Source organism: Daucus carota, chromosome 5, assembly GCF_001625215.2.
Source record: "Daucus carota subsp. sativus chromosome 5, DH1 v3.0, whole genome shotgun sequence".
Taxonomy (NCBI): Eukaryota; Viridiplantae; Streptophyta; class Magnoliopsida; order Apiales; family Apiaceae; genus Daucus; species Daucus carota.
Window position 1 is genome coordinate 42707789 of NC_030385.2, and position 20888 is coordinate 42728676.

At 33.6% G+C, this 20888-nt stretch overlaps 4 protein-coding genes across 7 annotated transcripts; 2 read left to right on the forward strand and 2 right to left on the reverse strand.

The window, feature by feature from the left end:
* Nucleotides 1-116: 116 nt before the first annotated feature.
* On the reverse strand, nt 117-2170 carry LOC108221049 (coatomer subunit beta'-3). Its single transcript, XM_017394950.2, has 9 exons — nt 2060-2170; nt 1878-1898; nt 1705-1766; nt 1553-1607; nt 1415-1451; nt 866-1323; nt 629-786; nt 463-531; nt 117-361 (listed from the first exon to the last, which is right to left on the reverse strand). Exons 1-9 carry the CDS (start codon nt 2060-2062, stop codon nt 301-303), a joined length of 924 nt encoding a protein of 307 aa, XP_017250439.1. The 5' UTR covers nt 2063-2170; the 3' UTR covers nt 117-300.
* Nucleotides 2171-4142: 1972 nt separating this feature from the next.
* Nucleotides 4143-6720, forward strand: LOC108222282 (BTB/POZ domain-containing protein At5g48130). The gene is made up of 4 exons (XM_017396202.2): nt 4143-4533; nt 4620-4689; nt 4801-5928; nt 6034-6720. The coding sequence occupies exons 1-4, from the start codon at nt 4442-4444 to the stop codon at nt 6676-6678; spliced, it is 1935 nt and encodes a 644-aa protein (XP_017251691.1). The 5' UTR covers nt 4143-4441; the 3' UTR covers nt 6679-6720.
* Nucleotides 6721-8722: 2002 nt separating this feature from the next.
* LOC108223535 (WRKY transcription factor 1) lies at nt 8723-14726 on the forward strand. Its single transcript, XM_017397851.2, has 6 exons — nt 8723-8893; nt 10734-10782; nt 10878-11884; nt 11971-12142; nt 12224-12388; nt 14154-14726. Exons 3-6 carry the CDS (start codon nt 10879-10881, stop codon nt 14443-14445), a joined length of 1635 nt encoding a protein of 544 aa, XP_017253340.1. The 5' UTR covers nt 8723-8893; nt 10734-10782; nt 10878; the 3' UTR covers nt 14446-14726.
* An 872-nt stretch (nt 14727-15598) lies between these two features.
* On the reverse strand, nt 15599-19850 carry LOC108220024 (zinc finger CCCH domain-containing protein 18). 4 transcript variants are annotated; one of them, XM_017393658.2, is made up of 8 exons: nt 19383-19850; nt 17467-18435; nt 17204-17371; nt 16926-17105; nt 16722-16798; nt 16465-16635; nt 16235-16364; nt 15599-16129 (listed from the first exon to the last, which is right to left on the reverse strand). In XM_017393658.2, the coding sequence occupies exons 2-8, from the start codon at nt 18408-18410 to the stop codon at nt 16057-16059; spliced, it is 1743 nt and encodes a 580-aa protein (XP_017249147.1). In that variant the 5' UTR covers nt 18411-18435; nt 19383-19850; the 3' UTR covers nt 15599-16056. The 4 variants fall into 4 exon arrangements, with proteins under 4 accessions (XP_017249147.1, XP_017249146.1, XP_063950751.1 ...); XM_017393657.2 differs by having other exon boundaries at nt 17204-17377; nt 19383-19522; XM_064094681.1 differs by having other exon boundaries at nt 15823-16129; nt 17204-17377; nt 19395-19522.
* Nucleotides 19851-20888: the final 1038 nt, after the last annotated feature.

The window sequence follows — 20888 nt, forward strand, 5'->3', positions numbered from 1 at the left end:
ATTCGTTCCTGTATAATTGTGCACTAGTGTAATAGTGCCAGAGCATAATCTCATCTTCTCTGATCATCATAGAGTGGATAGTAAAACAATATATATTCTGAGAGAACATGAACACATTTGCTTCCACAATACCAAATCACAGGAGTTTCTTCATTTATTGTAGTGCAATAACATTATTTAATATTTCTCCGACTGTCACAGCGTTATTCTTACAAAACACACACATAACACAACATAGAAGCAATAAGAAATACAGCTGAGTAGCTTTTCACCGGACAGAGAGAGAAATACACATAATCTTCAAGTTGAAGCATATATAACTTCTCCTATGATGGTTCCTTGATCACAACCAGCTACAATCCTGTTGACACAAATATTAAGGATCAATATTTTAGGTGTAGTAACTAAAATCTTTTACAAGGACATGTAGACATGGCTTATATAGTGTGTCAGCAGACTTACTGAGCTGAACTTGTCATGCATCCAATTGTCCAAACTCTTCCGAATTTGCTGATTATTGTCTTCTCCACCCTAAAGTCCACGAAAACAATTTGTTAAACTTTGATTATCCAGTACTCATGAGTCATTAAATGGTTCAATGGTTGTAAAGAAATTTAATGCATAGTACCTGTAAGTTGTGGCATTCCATACGCGAATCGTTGCATCTTCTGATCCTGTGATTATTAGTGGCCCATTGGGAACGTTGGGAAGAACACGGAGGGAAGTGACATTGTTAGTATGGCCTTCTAGCGTATGAAGGCAAGTTCCAGTTTGATAGTCCCACACCTGATTGTACATTTTTACATGTTTACATATCCCAAAATTATTTGTCAGTGATTGTAGTTGAATGATGACATTCTCATACCTTAGCAGTAAAATCATCAGAGCCTGTGACGACAAATGATTTATCTCCAGTAACGAAGAATTCAACAGTATTAACTCCTTTGGAATGGCCCTCCAGCACATGCTTAGGATCAGGAGATCCAAGATTCCATATCATTGTTTTAGCATCAAGGGACGCGCTAGCAAAGGTATTGGTCTCTTTCGGATTAAATACTGCTTGCATAACATAATGATCATGTCCCTCGAAAGTTTGAGTGCATTCCCAACCTTTCTCCCAGTCCCAGAGCTTGATGAGCTTGTCATCAGACGATGACAGCACGTATGGAAGGCTAGGATGCACATCCAGTGACCTGATATAGTCTGTGTGCGCTTCAAATTCCTTAATCTTTTCTTCTGTGCTGTAGTTGTACACGTGAATCATTTTGTCATCAGCTCCCGCGACAAACCAATCCTTTGCACGTATAAACTTTGCACATCTTACTGCATACAGTCACGGACAATTCATATATGACAAAATTAAGAAACTCACAGAAAATTAAATTTATATCTATCAAGGAATAAGGAAATGTACCTGGTGATTCTGTGATTTTAAAGGACTTCTCTGTTTCCTATATTATTAAAACAGAATTTCATCAGGCACTTCAAATATCTATATATTGTGAATTGGACACAGCTTGAACAAAAAAAAGAAGAAAAAAGTTGAACTTACTTGGGACTGATAGTTCCAAATGCACACAGTTCCAGAGTATAAACTTAGCAGAGCCCTGCACATTATTGATCATCAAGTACAAAATAGGAGGGAACTTGCAATGCAAACGATTTGGTGATGAATTCACAGCTCCAATGAGTTAAACAACTTACCATGGTTGTGTTGGATGCAAATCCACACATTTGACTCTTTCGGATGGTCGTTCAAATTCATTCTGCAGACATGAAATATAGTTATCAGACATTTTGACACTAATCACTAAAAACCATGTAGCTGTACTGCTGTAGAATTAAACATGCAAGTGATTGAAAAATAAATTACATACCTGAATCTTGATTGTTTGAGACTGTTGTTGTTGCAAAACATGAAAAGAAAAGAAAACAACAATAAGTGATCAGTTAGTATAAATTTCAGACCATGTTACACAAGACAAATGCAACATCTGGTAATAAATGTGCACAATACAAAGACTGTAATAAGAAAGTTGATGAGTTATGATCAGCTCACCATGTTATGAAAATGGAAATTGAAAAATAGGTTTAGAGAAAATGCAAATTGTTATTGAAAAGCCTGTGAATTTGAAACACTCGGAAATATAGTATTTATATACAAAGGAAAGAGATAGCCTTAGCTATGAAGAAAATCTTGATAAGGTGGGATTTCTTTATTTGGAATTTTTCAAACGTATGATTCTGGGAATTGCTTTGGTCTCAATGGTGTCATAGCATGCTGTTATAACCGTTGATTTGTGCATGTGTTAGGAATCGACGGTGGAGATTAAACAGATGTGTTGTTTTGCTTAATGTTGACTAGGTGCAAATGTGCAATGCATGCAATAGTGAAGTTTCTGAATCTTCAATAATGCAGAACTGGTGAAGAAATGCTTCACGTTATTCTGAATTTCTGACTATTCAATGTTAAATTTAAGTTTTCTGTCAAAAAAAATTGTTAAATTTAAGTTTAACCAAATTTTATTTATCTACCTATTTTTGCATAATTTTGTCATTAGCACCACCAAATTTTTGATATTCGAAAGTAACCAAAAGCAGACAAACTTCACTTTTCTGCATTATCCGTGAACAACTTGCATGTATATATATTTTCAAAAAAAAAAAAATAGAAGCAAGATAAGACTTATAAGTGATTAAAGTGTTTCGGAAATATGTAATAGTCTTGAAACAAAAGTTAGCATTCTTAGCTTTTTACAAGTGCTTCTTGACTTTTTACACAAACGGTACGAATAAGTGCTTCTCACTTATAAGTCGAGAAGTCCAGCTTAAAATGGGTTGCCAAACACCCAGAATGTAACAAAAAAAAGAAACTTGTCGTCTTGTCGAGTTTTAGAAAAATTTATTATATTAAAAAGAATTCATAAATTATAATTTTTTGATGCTAACTTTATCTTTACTCAGTTTCTCGAGGAATTGACATCAGAATTTGAATGCTACCTTGAAAAAATGCTTTAAATTCATCAATATTTTAAAACTTTATTTACTTATAGAAAAAATATTAATTTTAAATATCAAAGAATATGAATTCATACACGTTTTAAAGTGAATGAGAATTTTTTTTATCACCATTCCAGAATTTCAAAATACAAAGGTGATTTGTTAGATACTATCAATTTCATATTTCTATTGAGCTAAATTTCTGAAATATGAAACATATTTAAAAGTGTATACATGAGAACTGGAAAATCAACCAAAGCCATGCTTGTGCCATGGGCCATGGCTATTTTCTTTTGGGTCGCATACTATCTTATCTTATCGGCAATTTAACCTGCCCAGGTAGCATTTCTCACATATTTTTAAAACATAATAAAGTGGTTAACATCAGTTAAACTAAAAAAAAAGTTATTACATGCAAGTATAAGTCAAATCTCAATAATGTAATAATATGGCCTTGGCCTATAAACTTACACTCACAAAAATTTACTAATTTCAGATAAATTATACATATCACGTATAATCACTTAAAACAATTTTATTTTAAAGTGTTTATATATTATCATGTTTATGTAATAAAATTTCCGAAATTAAAAGAAATATTTTTGTTTTAACGATTTTTCCAACTTGTTAAAATATTTAAAAAATATATTATTTTTCAATAATTTTTTAAAAATAAGTATCTATAATCTTTTATTTTAGAAAAAACTGAATTTTGATTTGGATCTCACAAACATGGTTGAGATCCACTTAGACGATAAATTTGAGGGGATGAAAAATGAATCTCGTCATAATAGTTAAAATACTCTCTCTTTTTTAAATAATTTACGTTTAAACTTTTTGAACATAAGACATCAATAAAGTTCTGATAGATTTTTTCTGAATATAAATATAAAAATTGTATTTTAATTCACAAAAACATAAATTTGAAAATAATGACTTTTACGGTCCCTTATGACAAAAAGTCAAATCTAAAACAGAGAGTATCAAAACAAAAACAAGTCCGGTGACTTGTACGTGCCGTCTTGGGTGTTTGCTTATTCCGCAAACCAAACAAATCTTCTTCCGCACTTCACCTCCCCTGCGTCCCTAACACCCAGCTTTTATACTCTCCACACCTTTTTCAACTTCACAAGATTCGAGTTTCAACTTTTTTCATGGCTTAAAATAAGGATGCACAACCTCACTCGTGCGGCCTACCACTTTGACCAAATCTAGAAACAAGACTCTGCTCTATCTAAAGACCCCGCAAGTAGATATCATTCTAACAAGAAGTTGATAACTAAAGTTTCAGTAAAGACACGAGTGCACGTCTGTTGGTCAAAACGTAAGTGTAAGCAAGGTCATCAGGCTCAGAGCATTTTTGTCACTGAATGCTTACTAGCTTCACCTTCACAATTTATATTAGTATTGTTTCATATAAGAAGCTAGTAAATTTGGTGCTATGGATGCTGTTAGATTCGAAAATTCTCTGCTTTCAAGTCCTTTTCCATCTCCAAATGTTGCAGCACTGCTGAAAATCAAAATCATATCATGGTATGTAGCTCTGTGTGTGTGTTTAGTTAGAAGTTCAAAACCATCTACATTTCTTTCTCAAGTAATCTATCTTATTGTCTGTGTAGGAGCCAAGAGACTGGTTTCCCTGTTTCGCTTTGTGTTCGAGTTGCTGATAGAACTTTTAACCTCCACAAGGTGATTAAAATCTTATATGCAGAATGCAATTACCTTTAAAATAATGTTCTTTTTGAATTTTTGAGTGTTTGTTTCTTGATGATATAACACAATGCCTTGCTTTTGTTGCAGTTTCCACTAATTTCAAAGAGCGGATACTTTGCAAGGACACTTGGTGAATCAAATGAGATCAAGCTACCCAAAGATTTTCCAGGAGGAGCAGAGACCTTTGAGATGATTTCCCTCTTCATCTACGGCTCATCATCATTAGTTGATCCGCTTAATGTGGCTGCACTAAGATGTGCAGCAGAGTTTCTTGAAATGACAGAAGATTATTGCTCTGGCAACCTGTGTCAGAGGTTTGATATTTATCTGAACCAAGTTGTCTTACAGAGCTGGGATGACACTTTGATTGTTCTCCAAAAATGTCAGACTTTGCTTCCATGGGCTGAAGATCTGCTGATTGTGAGCCGGTGCATCGAGTCACTTGCCTTCATGTCCTGCATGGAAATTCTTGATCCAGAGAGGAGGAGGAACCAACCAGTAGTTACATTAGAAGCTTTATCAAGTCGAGCTTGGAGCTGCCAGAAAGTGAAGGACATTGTGAGACAAGACCTCTGGATCAAAGATCTTATTGCATTGCCATTCGGGTTTTTCAAGAGGATTATAGGATCTTTGAGAAGACAAGGCATGAGGGAAAAATATGTCAGTCCTATTGTTCTTTTCTATGCAGATAAATGGATCCTATCAAACAAGACTCGCCAGAGCAGTGATGACACAAGTAGTAAAGATTTGACAGTCTTTCGAGGTGTCATTAGTCTACTTCCCACTGGGGAGAAGGCTAGTAAATTGATTCCTGTTGGGTTTTACTTCTCTTTGCTTTCTAAATCTCTGCAATTTGGCCGAGCAACTAACAAAATTCAGGCAAAGTTATCAGATCAAATTGCTTCAATTTTGCATGCTGCATATCTTGATGATTTTCTCTTCCCAGCATCCGGGAGTGATTTGATCTCTTCTAGTACTGAACTGGCCACAATGGAGAACATATTTTCAACATATGTGTCATCAAACATGGACTCAGACTATATCCATTCGCTAAATAACTCTGTTGTTGCAGAATTATGGGATGCTTATCTGAAGAACATAGCTACTGACCCGAAAATGAGCTCGAAAAGAATCATGGATCTTGTTGAAACGGTACCAATGTCAAGCAGGCAAAACCATGACCATCTCTACCATGTACTAGACACCTTTCTGCAGGTACTCCTTTCGCCTTTAGCTAAATATAATTCTTAATTAGTACCTAATCTTGATTATGTTAAATAAATCTCAATCGATCCTAATTGGCGGATTCTGTTTGTTAAGGTGCACAAAGACTTGACACAAGAAGAAAAGGCCAGGGTGTGCAAAGACCTCAAATGCCAGAAACTATCACCAGAGGTGTGTATCCAAGCGGTTCAAAATGACTTAATGCCACTTCGCCTAGTCGTGCAGGCACTATTTGTTCAGCAACTAAACACGCATGAAGCGTTGAAAGAGTGCTCAGACTCATTCAGATACGAACCACATTCTAAAGAATTCTCCGGGAGCCTATCAAGAAGCCAAACTCTAGCAGAAAGCCCCAGTTACGCGAATGGAGAAACAGGCAGCAGAGGCCTTAACTTATTTCCGCAGCAAAAAGATTCAGCATTGCAGAGGTCTGAGTTGTCACGAAAGGACTACGAGTCCACAAGCTCCCGGATCCAGAGCTTAGAGCAAGAACTCACTGCCTTGAAGACCAGGCTTGAAATGCAGATCATTTCTAAGGCAAGAAATTCAAGGAGTTCGAGGTCGCGTAATTTGGAATCAGGCCAGAAGAGGAATCAGATGAGAAGTTGCACTGGTTCTGTTAACTTTTCATCTCAATGGAAGCATGCTAGCAGGTTACTCAAACTTTTTAAGAGATTGAGTTTGTTTAGCAGGAGAGCACACAGAAAGGCCAACTCTGATTTAGGGCCTCAGGCAATGTAATTCGTTGATCATTGTTTCTGAAAATATGATGCTTTCTATTCAGCTTCAATATTCGATCCGATATTTAGCAAAAAAAAAATTAAATAAATAAAAATATTCGATCCGACATTTATAAAAACAGATACTTATTATTAAAACATACAAATTCTCTGTTAAAAAATTAGTCACTAAAAATAAAAATATAATATATTTCCTCTATCTCACTCATCTTTATAAAATAAAATTCACTACTCAGCACATATTTTAATAATTTTATAAAATATAATTTTACTTTTTATTTTTAAAAATAATTTTCTTGAATAAAAATCTAATTTTTAAGTTTTATTTATAAAAGATTTAAAGATTATAAAATTATTAAAAAAAAATTAAACTAATCTATTATATATCTAATAGGACAACTTTGATCAAATTAATTCAATTTGACCAAACTACCCTTTACTCAAAATGCATATTTTTATATATAGAGACGTCATTATTGACTTTTAACAACAACTTATTTATTAGACATTAATGTCTAATCATTAATATACATTAAATTACTTCATATTTACATATCTATTATCTATTATATACTTCCTCCGTCCACAAGTTCTTTACGTTAGTTTTTGACACGCATTTAAGACTCTTGTAAAATATACTTACGTTATATATATTTTTTAGAAAAAAAATTTGAAATATAAACTTTTATTGAAAAAATAAAAAATTTAAAATACGTTATATATATCTAATAGGACAACTTTGATCAATTTAATTCAATATGACCAAACTACCATTTGCTCAAAATACATATTTCTTTATATATAAAAGTCATTATTGACTTTTAACACTAACGTATTTATTAGACATTAATGTCTATCATTAATATACATTAAATTACTTCATATTTAAAACTCCAATACATACATGTATAATATATTTATATTTAAATATGACTTCAAATATAAATAAATATACAATTTAAATTACTTTTATGATACAAATAATCTCAATTTAAAAGAGATGAACATATATAAAAAAAATAATTTAAAACAACCCGTGCTTTGCACGGGTTAAGAAGCTAGTTCATACTCCCTCCGTCCCAAAATACTTTTCCCGTTTGCCTTTATCACGTTTGCCAACACACATTTTTAATCATTAATATTTTTAGTTTCGTATTAATATTAAATATAAAATTTTCACCGTATTATAGTACTCATAAATACGAAGCCAACAAGATCACTCATGACTATATTTAGATTTATAGATTGGACGTAAATTAGTAATTTATCTCATGTCATGAACAGTCCCGACATTTCAAACGGTAAAAGCTTTTTGGGACGGAGGGAGTAGTAATTAAGAGAGTCCGAGAAAGTAATTAACGATGAATAAAAAAGTACGCAAATTGGAAAACAAAGAACATGAGAGCACGTTCCACAAACGTCGTACCAACAAACAAACAAACAAAAGTTATGAAACGCAGGAACATAAAGCAAAATACTCAATTACTACAACAAATACTCCAAGTGGCAACAATCTACGCCGGGGGTAATATTTAATTTTAATTTTATATGAAATTTCATGAAGTTTGATTTAAAAAATTTAATATTTAAGCAGAATATTTTAAAATCTTATATATTTTGATAAGATGTCAAATATTTAAAGTATCTGAAATTGTCTTATAAATTTTTTTTATTGAAATTTGGAAATTCATTGAAATCCGACTATTATTGGAATTTAATGAATTTTAAATAATTTTAGTTAAATATAATCGAATTGTAAAAATAACTTAAAATTTTAATTGAATCATTTTAAATTTTGATATATTATCGAAATTCAATTTAAATACATTCAGTAATTAAGATCCGAATTGAATACGCACTTGGTATTGCGATCAGTTTACATGTGTGGTCCACCTCTGCTTTCTACACGTTATACATACCGGGCCCCGCCAAATAACTCTTTCTAAGAAACAAAAATCCTTAAAATAAACTGATAACAAAATAATTAATTACAAAATTATATTCCCTGAAAAAAGATATTAACAAATCAAATTAATAATAAGGTTGTTATTCCCAGGTCTCAACAAACAAACACAAAATACTCACTGACAAGCCAAACCTTTCTCTATACTTGCTCAGTTCTGATCTTCACACACAGTCACACACACAGTATATTTTCCGGCCGGCGACTGACAGTTTCAATTCTACCTCCGAGAATTTCGGGTTTCTAAATCAAGGTAGTAATCATTTAATTATTTCTTGTTTTTTTTAACTGAATTGTAATTAAGGTTTTTTCTAGGGTTTTTTTGGATTAAGATTAGCCCACCTGATCTGCTATTTTACCATTCTTTCTGTTATTTTTTGAATAATTCTTGTTAATTGGTGTGTTAATTTTTTTCTTTCTTTGATTTTGGTTGTGAAGCTGTAATCATTTATGTTATGCTGATTCTTTGTTCTAGAAATTGCATAAAAAGTGTGACTTAAATTGTTTTGGAGGAATTACTAAGCCTTGTTTAGTTTTCAGTTTGTTGCTTGTCTTGTATGATTTGTTGTGTGATAGTTGCTGATTGATTGAGGTAGTGGTGTTTTTGGGGGGAGTTTCTTTAATATCGGAATTCAATTGGACAAGAAATAGTTTGTCATGTTAGATCGTTCAGCTGATTCCCTTTCCCTGCCGGCTTCTGCCTTTCCTTTTATTTTGGAAGATATACCATCCTTGGCAATCGTGAGTTTGTGTTTAGGGAAATACCTGATGAGTGTTGACGTAGCGAAGCTGTTCTATTTAAGGATTGTTGGTCACCTACCAGTAGTACAGATATCTGATCATGATATAGCGACACACTCCAAGGGGGTGTATTCAATGTAGATTTTTCAGAATTGTTTTGGATGTAATAAACCCAGGTGTGTTCAATCGGGATCTTAAATCATCCTTGAAAACTCTGAGGTATTCAATGAGGATTTAAAGTGATGCTTAAAAAATTTGGTGGCATTCAATTAGGATTTAAGTTATCCTTAAAATCTGGTGGGTATTCAATTAAGATGATTTAAAATCCATTAAAATTTGATGGTTTTAAAAAAATGACGGGTTTTCTTAGACTTTATAAATGATGGATTACGACTACGAGGGATTGATTAATGCTTTTATGTTTTTAGAAATCTCTCCAAAATCAATGAGATTTTAAGGGGTTAGTGTCAAAAATCCTAAAGACTCTATTTTACTTTAACTCCACTGAACTCTGCGTAGAATCAATATGAACTATAATTTATTAAAATCCATATATTAGTATTAATCTGTTATCTAGAATTGAATACACCCCCTTGAAGTCTGCTTTTAGTTTAAAGGTCCTGCTCTCTCCCTCCCTCTCCCTCTCCTATCTTTGTTTGGAATTACAAATTTAAATGGGCTATTTTCTGTAAGTTTTAATTCTCTATAGTCTGGTTTAAGTTCATCTGCAAGAGGCTCAAAGCATACTTTACATATATTGTTCTGATTGCAGTTAATAGCTTTACTTTTCTTAACATTTAAACCGAATTTTTGCCTGTAATATCCTCGGTAATGAAGAAACTTATTATTAAATAGTTGTAATTAAGTAATCTAGTTAAGAGATACATTGTTATTATTGTTTTCGGACGAGGAGTTAGAAAATGTAATTTTAGTTGAGTTTAACAACGAATCGAATAACAATTGATTGTTTACTGCATTTAGATCTTATAGTATAATAGAATTTAAAGTATTACTTAAACGTTTTTCTATGTCAAGAAATTCTGGAGCATTTATCTATCTGTAACTCTATCTGTAACTTGTAAGTTTGTAACTACTATAGCTGCTTTCATTTTTATTTTCTTTTTAGATCTAATTTTTATTTTTGGGGATTGTCAGAATTCAATTTATCATGGTTTATTGTCAGAATTCAATTAATCATGGTTTATACCTAGATTGACAGCTTTTCGGCATATTGTGATCTGATCTTACAGATGCTGTTGGTTTTTGATTGTAATCCTTGTATTCCTTCTATATATGTAGTACCAGTTTAAATTTCTTGATCTATAATGGTTACATTGCATGTTGATTTTCAGGTTTCTATACTGGACACATGGTGTATGAGGAGCCGTATTAAAGTTCTAAGTTAGTTTTCGCACAATTTTGAATCTTAACATTTAAATTATCATGTGTATATAATATTTTCCCGATATGAACTAAAATTGTATAATTACTGCTAGGATGCTGAAAACTCACATGGTTACTTCAATGGAAGGCATGGGTGATGCAATTTCTGCTGACAAGTTGCAGCAGGGGGAGAACTTAGATGCTGTGTTCCATGATTCAGTCTCCAACCAAAAGGGAACCCCTCACTCTGTAATACGTACAAGAGAAGAGCCACTTAAGCTGAACCAGAGGCAAAGCCTGTTCGAGCCAGTGATATTACAAGTACGTCAAGAAAGCAGCATTGATCAGGTGAAGCCAGAAAAAGGGCTAACTAATGTGAAATTGGCACAGAGCCTTGATGACGTGGCAGATGCATCACAACCAAACAAAGATGAAAGCTCTATATCTATAGTGCATGAAACTGAGCCAGTTACATTATGCCAGAGGCCCAGCTTAGATGGCACCACTCCAACATCAGAATCTTGTCAAGAACGAAGCTCCCTCTCTACAGTACCTGAGAAAGAGTTGGATAATTTGCAACCGACACCGAACCTAAGTACTGTTATCCTAACCTCAGAACATGGAACACCTGTTTCTACTATGCCTGCGAATGTGCCTGATACATTGCAGAAAATCATTGATCATGAAACTTATCTCTCTGCATCGCAATCTGATCAAGAAAAGTCCAGTTTATCTTTAAAGCAGGCAAAAATCCTGGAAAAATTGCCTCTGCGAAGGAACCCTGATGTTGGGGTTCAAACATTACCGTCTGTTCAAGAAGGGAGTGGTCGCAGTAAACTGCCTGAAAAACCATCAGACGATGGATATAACTGGAGAAAATATGGGCAGAAACTAGTCAGAGGAAACCAGTTTGTTCGGAGCTATTACAAATGCACATTTCCAAGTTGCCCAGCTAAAAAGCAAGTGGAACGATCACATGAGGGATATATAACTAATATAAATTGCCGAGGGAACCATGAACATCCCAAACCTCAACCAAGTCCCCAAACACCTGTATCTGTTCAAGCAAGTTCACCAGAAAAGTCTTCTTTGGTCGGAAGTGAAGTGCCCAGAAGTGAAGGTAAATCATGAAATTTACTACTATTTTTTGTTTTGTTAACTTGTCAGTAAGTTAAATTGTTTAATATATTTGACCATTATTTAAAGACGAGACAGCCAACATAGACATGGAAAAGCCTCATCAAATTGTGCTAGTAGAAAGTCCTAAGCCCTTGCCTGTTCAAGCAAAAAGCCCTGATGTTATGGGAGTTTCTGCTTCCAAATCAAATAGAGCAAAAGACAGGGATGATCATGACGGGGAGATGGACACTAAAAGACGGTAATGATAATCTATATAGTGTTGTTAAAGAATGTGATGGACTGTTGTATAGTTGTACAATAATTTGTAATTTGTGAACAGGAGGAGGGATAGTTCTATCAGTGACGATAATTTGGCTTCAGCTAATAGGGCAAATGGTGAATCACGAATTGTTATCCAGACTACAAGTCTGGTTGATATAGTGAATGATGGCTACCGCTGGCGGAAGTATGGACAAAAATTAGTGAAAGGCAATTCAAATCCAAGGTAATACGTCCTGTCTAATAGTTGTGGTTGGCTGGCAATGGAAAAAGTAAAAGAAAGTGGTCTTGACAGAAGTCCTGTATTCCCTGTCAAAATTTTAGCATGTGACGGTGCCTTTCCATTTTGTTACACTGATATTCATATACTAGGAGGTAGATACTTTCTTTTACTAAATGAACTCTCATTTATTCCAATGGTACTTGTTGCACTAGATTGCTGGTGATGCATTCATTATATTAAAGACCTTAAAAGCAGCCCTGCTTTATTATAAAATAAGGAATAAAATAGTTGGGCTTAGTGCCTCTATTCCAAAAGAAGGCTCGCTTTCTGTATGTGATAAGTTCACGCCATAGGTTGCAATGGCTTAACTAGATACATAAATAGGGAGGGAAGCATATGCTCTACGTTTCATGCATAATTAATTTGTTACAGGACATTTGGAAGATCTTTTCAAAATTGATTGAGCGATTGAATTGATTCTGATATTCCTTCAACTTTACATTATGCAGGAGGAAAGGACTTTGATCCAAACTTACTCCCTTGAGTTATCCAAGGGACTAAATATTATCACTTTTTAGATCATTTTACATTGGGAGTAGATTTTAAGAAATTTATAGGCATATATAATCCTTCTGAAATATAGGGGGGAAAAAGCTGAAAAACAGTTTATATAGGATCATTTAAGGAGCCATCATGATATTAAATTATTCCTTGTAGCATAAAATTAGAATAAATTGTCTTTTCCTAAGCTTAGCCTTAGTATTCATGTTACTAATAGTCCTCATCTTCATAGAGAAAGAAAACAGTTTTTAACAGATCTTTTGAAGCGAAACAGTTGCTGCAGTAAGGGGAGCATAAGCATTATGCCTCCACTGCCAATATGCATTAGCCTCTCTACAAAATCTTTGGAGAAATTTAGTAGGAACAAACTCATGCAGGAAGTCTAGTAGTGACAAAATTAATATGATATTTCCTGCTTTAAGGATTTTTATATCATTAAGGATTGCAAACCACTCCTCACTTATATCTTCTGGAACCTGGTATAGTGGTATGTGTATAATTGTAGTTTAGTTCGATGCACCCCGTAGTATTAATTCCCTCTCTAGATACAGGAAAATTCAGTTTATAAGTGGCCTTCTCTCTTTTGTACCTATGGATAGAAAGCCTCTGTCTCCTCCCTATCTCATTATGTTAATCTTTTAATTTTATTTGACCTTTTTTTTTCCTTGTCGCATTCTCAATTTTTTAGTACTTCAAGTAAAAACAATTGATCGATTAGGAGTTGTAATAAAGAGTATTGCTAGACTTCACAAATATATGAATGTTACTAAGTTGCTAGTAGCATCAATTTTTTTTAATTTTTCTAATTTTTTTTCTGGAAAGGGATTAAGAGTCTTGCGAAGATGCTCTTACTCCATTATATAGTTGCCTGTTATATATGCAGTTTTATGCTGTACAATGTGCTATGTCTCTTTGACCCTTTCATATGAAATTGTTTAGTCAGAATTTTGTTTGTTATCTTTCTGGTTCAAGTATATTGGATCAAGTTCTCAATTACTAGTGCAAAGGGTCTAAATTTCTTCCCGGCCAATACATTGCATGTTATAGTTGTTACCATCATGTTAAAGCTGAATCTGTAAAAAGATGTACTAAATGCATATATTGATGTGAAAAGAGTAATTTTAGATGTACGTGCAAACATCTTTTTTGTACTAGCTTATGAAGATCATTTATTGCGGTTAAGTTTTTTTTTTCTTTATGTTACCAGGAGCTACTATAGGTGTTCGAACACTGGTTGTCCTGTTAAGAAACATGTTGAAAGGGCTTCCCATGATTCAAAAGTGGTTATCACCACCTACGAGGGACAACATGACCATACTATACCTTCTGCACAAACTGTAACTCATAACACATCAGGAGCTGATACAGACGTAACACCTCAGAATGCATCAGGAGCTGATACAGACGTAGCACCTCAAAATAGTGAGTCAAGATCTGAAACTGAGGAAAAGGAAGTAGCCGGTCTCGATATGGTTGTTCATGTTAGTGAAACCGAATAAGAACAAGCTTCCCCAACATTTACAGGAAGCTACTTTGATGTAGTAATTTATGATGATTGTTGACATAGACAAGGATACTTCTGATTAGAGAACTTTCTATATTTGTTTTCTGCATTAAAGCTGGTTAATTAGACCTGTTTAGCTAGGCGAGATTAGTAAGTTATTTATTTTATAGGCAATTTAAGACGGGTGAACGTGTGTTGGTTGTAAAAATTATTTGGAGGAACTAGTAACAGAATGTTGATTATATTAGATAAGAAGTATCAGATTTTTAGTAACCATTCTTGGCACTCAGTTGACTATCTTTGTGTTATGTTTTGATATGAAATTTGCCAGATGCAAAAAGTATCAGCAAATGAGAATCATGTAAACTAACACTATATGTATGTTATTCTATCAATTTCAGAAAAGCAGAAAAACATAACTTTTTATATATATATTTATTTAAGCGGGTCGCGCTCAAGAGAGAACCAGTCCTTAAAATAGAACCATGGAACCACTAAGGTTCTGCTGCGGAACCCTAAATTTTAAATAGATTTTTAGGATCTAAATCTAAATACATGTTTTTTTCATATTTTTTCATCGTTGTGTGTGTTCAAAAATAATTTTAAAATCTAATACATAGATATTGACATTTTTTGCATGTGAAGTTCTGCTGCAGAACCCTAACTCATACTTAAGTTCTGCTGCAGAACCCTGTCTTATAAGGTAAGGGTTCTATGGTTCTCTCTCTAATGGTTCTCTCTGGAGCATTTAAATAAGATCTTATATTGCAAGGAAGATTGGACAAGCAAAGCAGTGTAGAAAGAACAAAAAAGAAAAGCAAATGGGACATCAACTACAACTATATATTAATATTACAAAATCTGGCCCTTCTCTTCTCCAATGGTCAATCTCTTTATTTATACATCATCAGGTGGTGACATTAAAGAGATAAACATCAAAGTATACTCTACTTCTTTAGTCACAAGGGGGTCACAAGACCAAATTATTCTCATCATTTATATTACCTTTTTCACCACACCACTTGACTGTGCTAAATGGATGATAGATGATAGATGATAGATGATAAATGTTGGAAAATTATTCCAACATACTTTCTTGGGTAAAAATCTTTTTTAATCTCGAGTTAGTGAGTACGTACTCAGGAGCATCGGTCCGAACAACTTAACATATATCAAGCAAAGCATAGATGAAACAATTCATGAAGTCCAGCTGAATATCGATTATGTATGAACTAGTATATTTATTATAACTTCTTTCTTAGCCCTGCAGAGACCCCTACATTTCTTTAACTTAATTTCTGCTTGTACTGCTACTTCCTTTCTTCTTTTGCTAAGTAAGATTATACTAACAAGTCTACTTCAGAGTCCAGACTAAATCTAAAAAACCCTCAACTTGTAACATTTTGTCTGTACCGCTATTCTTTGCGGTACCTTCTAACTTTAGCTGAAGAGAACACCGAGAAACCATCTTTTGCTCTTCATGACTAGGTATCTGACTCCAAGATAAACACGAACTACTCTGAGACTGGTATACAGTTATTTATAATCTGCCGCTTCTGTAGTATAATAGAGCACCCTATATCTGTGACCTTCTCTGTTGCAGAAACTATGTAGCTGTCGAAATCCTGCTCGTCATTGGAGACGCAAACGGACTGTCTGGAAGGTTTAGTCCCTGAGTGCTGCGCAAAATTTTAGAAACCACGCCACATTTAGGAAACCACACAATAACGACATAACAAAATTTGATAATCAAAATGAATAAGATATATGATAAAACATTGTACCTCTCCTGATCACTGTATTTGGTCTCTATGTGCTTGATAGTCTCTTCAGTATTACCAGAACCATTATTCAGAACATCTAACAAGTAATTGAATCGTTCGGCAGATGGGAAGTCCGGCTGTTCTTCATGTGCTTTGTTGATATACAAGAAAAACAAGAATTTGTTTACAAAAATAATAGGAATAAGATTAAAATTTTTAAATAAATTATATAATCAAGTCTAATGTAGAACCTTCAGAAATCTTCATTTCGTTTGGTGCATAGCCAAAGTATTGATGATGGTTCATGGATTTAGCTGCTATTTGCATCTCAGAGAAGCGCATTCTTTCAAACTCAAGTAGACGTTCCTGCTCCTCCATAACGTGCTTCCTCAGCATGCCTGAATTATCATAAAATCTAGGGACTGCCGAATAAAAAATAAAAGTAAACGTATGAATATATTAGGGAAACCATTGGCTAATCTAAAAATCACTGAAAAGAAGACCTTACTTGAGTGTATATCAGTTTCTGCATCAACAATATGAGAACCATAGTACATTGGATGCTGAACTTTTTCAGAGAACTTCCTGCGGAAAGAGATGGTTGATTTGAAAAGAGATTAAGGCTTCAAAATGTGGTAACAGGAGTTAAGTAGAGGAGAAACATAATGTGGTGTAAAAAATGCAGTGGTTTTATAACTCCATTTCTACTCACCTCTCGGAAAGCCTTGATTTTTCCCTGTAAGGCTTTACAAGAACACGCGCACCACATACAAAATGAGGATTCCCTTTAGCCAGAATCTGTTTTACTGACTCTGGGTAAACAAAAGTCACGAACCCAAACATTCTTCTCTGCTGGCAAGGAATCCTAACATCTTGAACAGGTCCATATTTACTAGAAAATTAAAAGCAAAAGAACAAATACTGTTAATATAATAATCATTATTTGGAATGATGGAATACCACTGGCGACAATAATCTAACTTTCCTTACTTGAAATAGTTGGAAACGTCTTGCTCCGTGAAAGTGCTCTCAGCAGGAAAAGTCAGATATATCTGGCGAGAGCCAGTCACTGTTCCGCCATGCTCATTTCTTTCTCCATTGAAGTCCATATACTCCGGAACATCTTTTGCCAATATGACACAATGCTGACCATGAGGTCTGTAGCTAAATAAAAGAAAACATGAGAAGTTAACTACTCTTTGAACATGTGGAACTATAAAGCATCTGTAACAATGACAATTCACGAATTCCACCTGTCTATAAGCCTAATGCTGTTCTTGAGTCGGGCAAGAAGCTTAGTCAAGCTATAACCAGCTTTTCCATGTCTCTGGCTCTCTGTAAGATACCCCTCAGCTTGAAGTGTCTTCCCATATTTCTCATAATATAACATCGGTAAGGAAGCAATTGACACTGGGAACCCTCTTCTCGATTTCAAGAGTTCAGTGATCTCCACTTCGAGCTTCTCAAGCGATCCAGGTGAAAAATCCTGATCTTCATTAACAACTTCATTTGTATTCGAATGGTACACTTGAGAGAAGCTTTCTGGTATCAGATGGCCATGAAAGTAGCGACAGTTGCTTCCATGTTTACAAAATCCTTTACTGAAGTAGTGGCAAACCTTGACCGGAAATTCAGGCAAACTTGGAGACCTTCGGTTGGCTCTCGGGCCAACTGCAGTTTTAGGCAAATAGTAACTGCCTGACACATCAGACTGATTTGAGTTGATAGCATCCATTTGATCTTCCAATGAGAAAAACTGAAGCTGGTTCTGCAGACGATAATCATCCAGAGCAGATTCTGTGTACCCTAGTGGGACATATTCCAAGTTACGAACTGGCAGCTGCTCTGCAGGAACTTGGGGATCCCAGTAAGGATTGGGGACTCTAAGCGCTGAATTCAGAGATGGAAAGGACCGAGATGCCGAGAATGAGGTGAACTGCAAGGGAAGCTCTGAGATTGGTGTAGGGCTCATCTGAGGAGGTGAAACCGAAAGAGAAGCTACTGGCTTGGACGACAATCCAGTTTTAGCTTTCTCAATCAAAGAGAGAAGTACATTATCCGGGCTAAATGCTAATCTAATCATCTCCCTCTCACCATGATCTTGCAACAGTAGATAACCAATAATCTTAGACACATTTTCTGGTTCTAGTTTCTGGATTCTATTGTAGACAACTTTGGTAGAATCTGTAAAGTCCATCTCGATAATTTAACCTTAAAAACCACTGAAATAAACACCATTGATCCAGCGTTAGTATGCAATTACACAAATAAGGTGTCTAACACATAAAAAACACACAATCCTCTGGCAGACCAAGCCGTTTCAATTATTATCTGGCAGAACAAGCCGTTTCAATTATTATTCATTATAACTTAAACCAAAATCTCGAGTAGCATATATTGTAATCACTATATGTTAACAACATAAATTTTTATCGAAAACCATTGAATTTTAGTCATTACTATACCTCATGAAGCATACTAATTACTTGCCAGAACCTGAACCTACAAAATGCAGTCTCGATGAACTATAATGACAAATAATAATTACTAACCGGAGAAGATAACATAAATGGTTAAAATCAGACAGGATACCCCAGAAAAACTAGAAAACATTATTCACAAAATTAGCAAACTAGAAAACATTATTCACAAAATTAGCAAGAATTGAAAGATGTTTCATTATGTACACATGCTATTCTGAACATGAAAACTCATCCTCCACCAAACAAACATGAATGGACAGACTAGAAAGTCATATTAAATAGAATAGCTGTTTTTTTCCAAAAATGATGAGTACAAAACAATATCTCCACATAACATATTTAAACAATTCTGGAAAGAAAACAATGACCTCTTTGACAAACTAAATGACCACCATCACAAAATAATTGGTGGTTCAAATTACTTTCAGAACCAAACATTAAAAGAAAACATGCATTACAACATTCACAACAGGGTTCTTAGTTCAAAGTTCAAAGTTCAAACTCATGTCTGGAAACATCAAATGGCTACAGAGTCTGAAACACTTGAAACCAAAGGTTGGATTTTTCCATAAGAATAAAAAGAAATACTATAAATTTAATGTAGTGACAAAGAAACAAATATATAACTGTGAATAAATAGATAAATGAAAGAATGAAAAGCATGAGAAGGTAAAGATCTGACATACCCTGAAACTCACAAGATTTTATAGGCAGAAGAAAGTCAGAGACAGCAAATCTTTGAACTGATGTTCCATCTCTCCCATGATTAAATCTCCCCCTCTGTCTCTCTCTGCAACTCACTCTTTTTTTTTTTAATATCTCAAAGGAAATAGTACTGATATATACAAACAGATAACTGTGACTAGATAGACTCTATATAAACATTAATATTTACAAGTATATTAAAACAACTGCTGTGTCCCACTACTCAAACTATCCTCAATAAAAAGACAGCATTCTTAAGAAGCAAACTGACAGAAAGGGAAGTACATATCTGTTAAAGGCTAATTTGTCTTTTGTTTTAATAAAATAATCTCAAATCAATCCTCCTAAATACTCTTTATACAAGCAGATAAATATACTCATTTACACACACATTTACACACACTAATTACTCTATCTAGATTATTCTACTATGTGCTTTGCATGAAACAGCCTGGGCACCTTAGCCCTCACACTCTATATATACCCTTTTTTTTAATTAAAGTAAAAAACTAAAATGAAAAGTGGAATTGTTGTTACAGATTGTGCGGGAGATTATTTGGAATTTCGCCTTGAGTTTCGAATTTTGATGAAAAGGTCATGTCACCGAAATGACGTTATTGCCCTCATCTACTGTAACTACTTCAAAGTCAACCCCACTCATTTCTCTGGAGTCAGTTTCTCATTTTTATCGGCTAAACTTTTTCTCCCTATTTTTTCGTATAATGGTACACCTATATGCTATGTGTTCACTTTAACTCAAAACTAGATGACGCCCTCGGTATGGTTTTAGAAATAATATATTATTAAATAATATAAAAATAAATAATATATTATTAAATAATATATTGTTTTTTTTAAAAAATGAAATAATATATTATTAAATAATATAAAAATTAATATATTAATATTTTAGTAATCGATATATAATACAACATGCTATTATTATTGTTGATAATACCTCTTTATTTATTTATTTATTAAATTTAAAGTGAAATAATCTTAATATTATATTTAATTTAAATTGTGACGATATATATAATTTATTTCAAATAAATTATATAAAATTATATTTAAATCAGACAAATATCAAATCAAACCAACGATATAAGGTATATCCGCCTACGGTACTATTTTATTTTATTGAATAATAAAGGTTATTTATTTTAATTTTAAAAAAATTTGCACATTTTATCATTTTTAGCTTATAGTATGTTCGATCTTTAACTTCTCAGGTTGCTACAAGTAAATCTGTCTAATAAATTATTTTTAAGAATATAAACACATAATATTTTGTATTTTTAAATTAAAAATATTTTTATATGTGTTAATTATAATTTAATTATCCAAATTTTATATTAAATGTTAGTCTAAACTACAACAAAATTATTACTCCTACTATGCAATATATTCAATTGATCTGAATAGTTGTGTGTATATAATTAGAATTAGTAATAAAATTCAAAAATTCTTTTTACGGGTTCATTTGA

Excerpts from the sequence above, each read along its gene's own strand:
- LOC108220024 (XM_017393657.2), bottom strand. The coding sequence starts at position 18,410 with ATGGACTTTACAGATTCTACCAAAGTTGTCTACAATAGAATCCAGAAA. Across the intron at positions 17,106-17,203 it reads GACGTTTCCAACTATTTCAA|TAAATATGGACCTGTTCAAG; the intron begins GTAAGGAAAGTT and ends TTAATTTTCTAG. Across the intron at positions 16,365-16,464 it reads CGAAATGAAGATTTCTGAAG|CACATGAAGAACAGCCGGAC; the intron begins GTTCTACATTAG and ends ATATCAACAAAG.
- LOC108221049 (XM_017394950.2), bottom strand. Across the intron at positions 787-865 it reads CTGATGATTTTACTGCTAAG|GTGTGGGACTATCAAACTGG; the intron begins GTATGAGAATGT and ends ATGTACAATCAG. Across the intron at positions 362-462 it reads TGCATGACAAGTTCAGCTCA|GATTGTAGCTGGTTGTGATC; the intron begins GTAAGTCTGCTG and ends TTGTGTCAACAG.
- LOC108222282 (XM_017396202.2), top strand. The coding sequence starts at position 4,442 with ATGGATGCTGTTAGATTCGAAAATTCTCTGCTTTCAAGTCCTTTTCCA. Across the intron at positions 4,534-4,619 it reads AAAATCAAAATCATATCATG|GAGCCAAGAGACTGGTTTCC; the intron begins GTATGTAGCTCT and ends TTGTCTGTGTAG. Across the intron at positions 4,690-4,800 it reads GAACTTTTAACCTCCACAAG|TTTCCACTAATTTCAAAGAG; the intron begins GTGATTAAAATC and ends CTTTTGTTGCAG.
- LOC108223535 (XM_017397851.2), top strand. The coding sequence starts at position 10,879 with ATGCTGAAAACTCACATGGTTACTTCAATGGAAGGCATGGGTGATGCA. Across the intron at positions 11,885-11,970 it reads TGAAGTGCCCAGAAGTGAAG|ACGAGACAGCCAACATAGAC; the intron begins GTAAATCATGAA and ends CATTATTTAAAG. Across the intron at positions 12,389-14,153 it reads AAAGGCAATTCAAATCCAAG|GAGCTACTATAGGTGTTCGA; the intron begins GTAATACGTCCT and ends TTATGTTACCAG.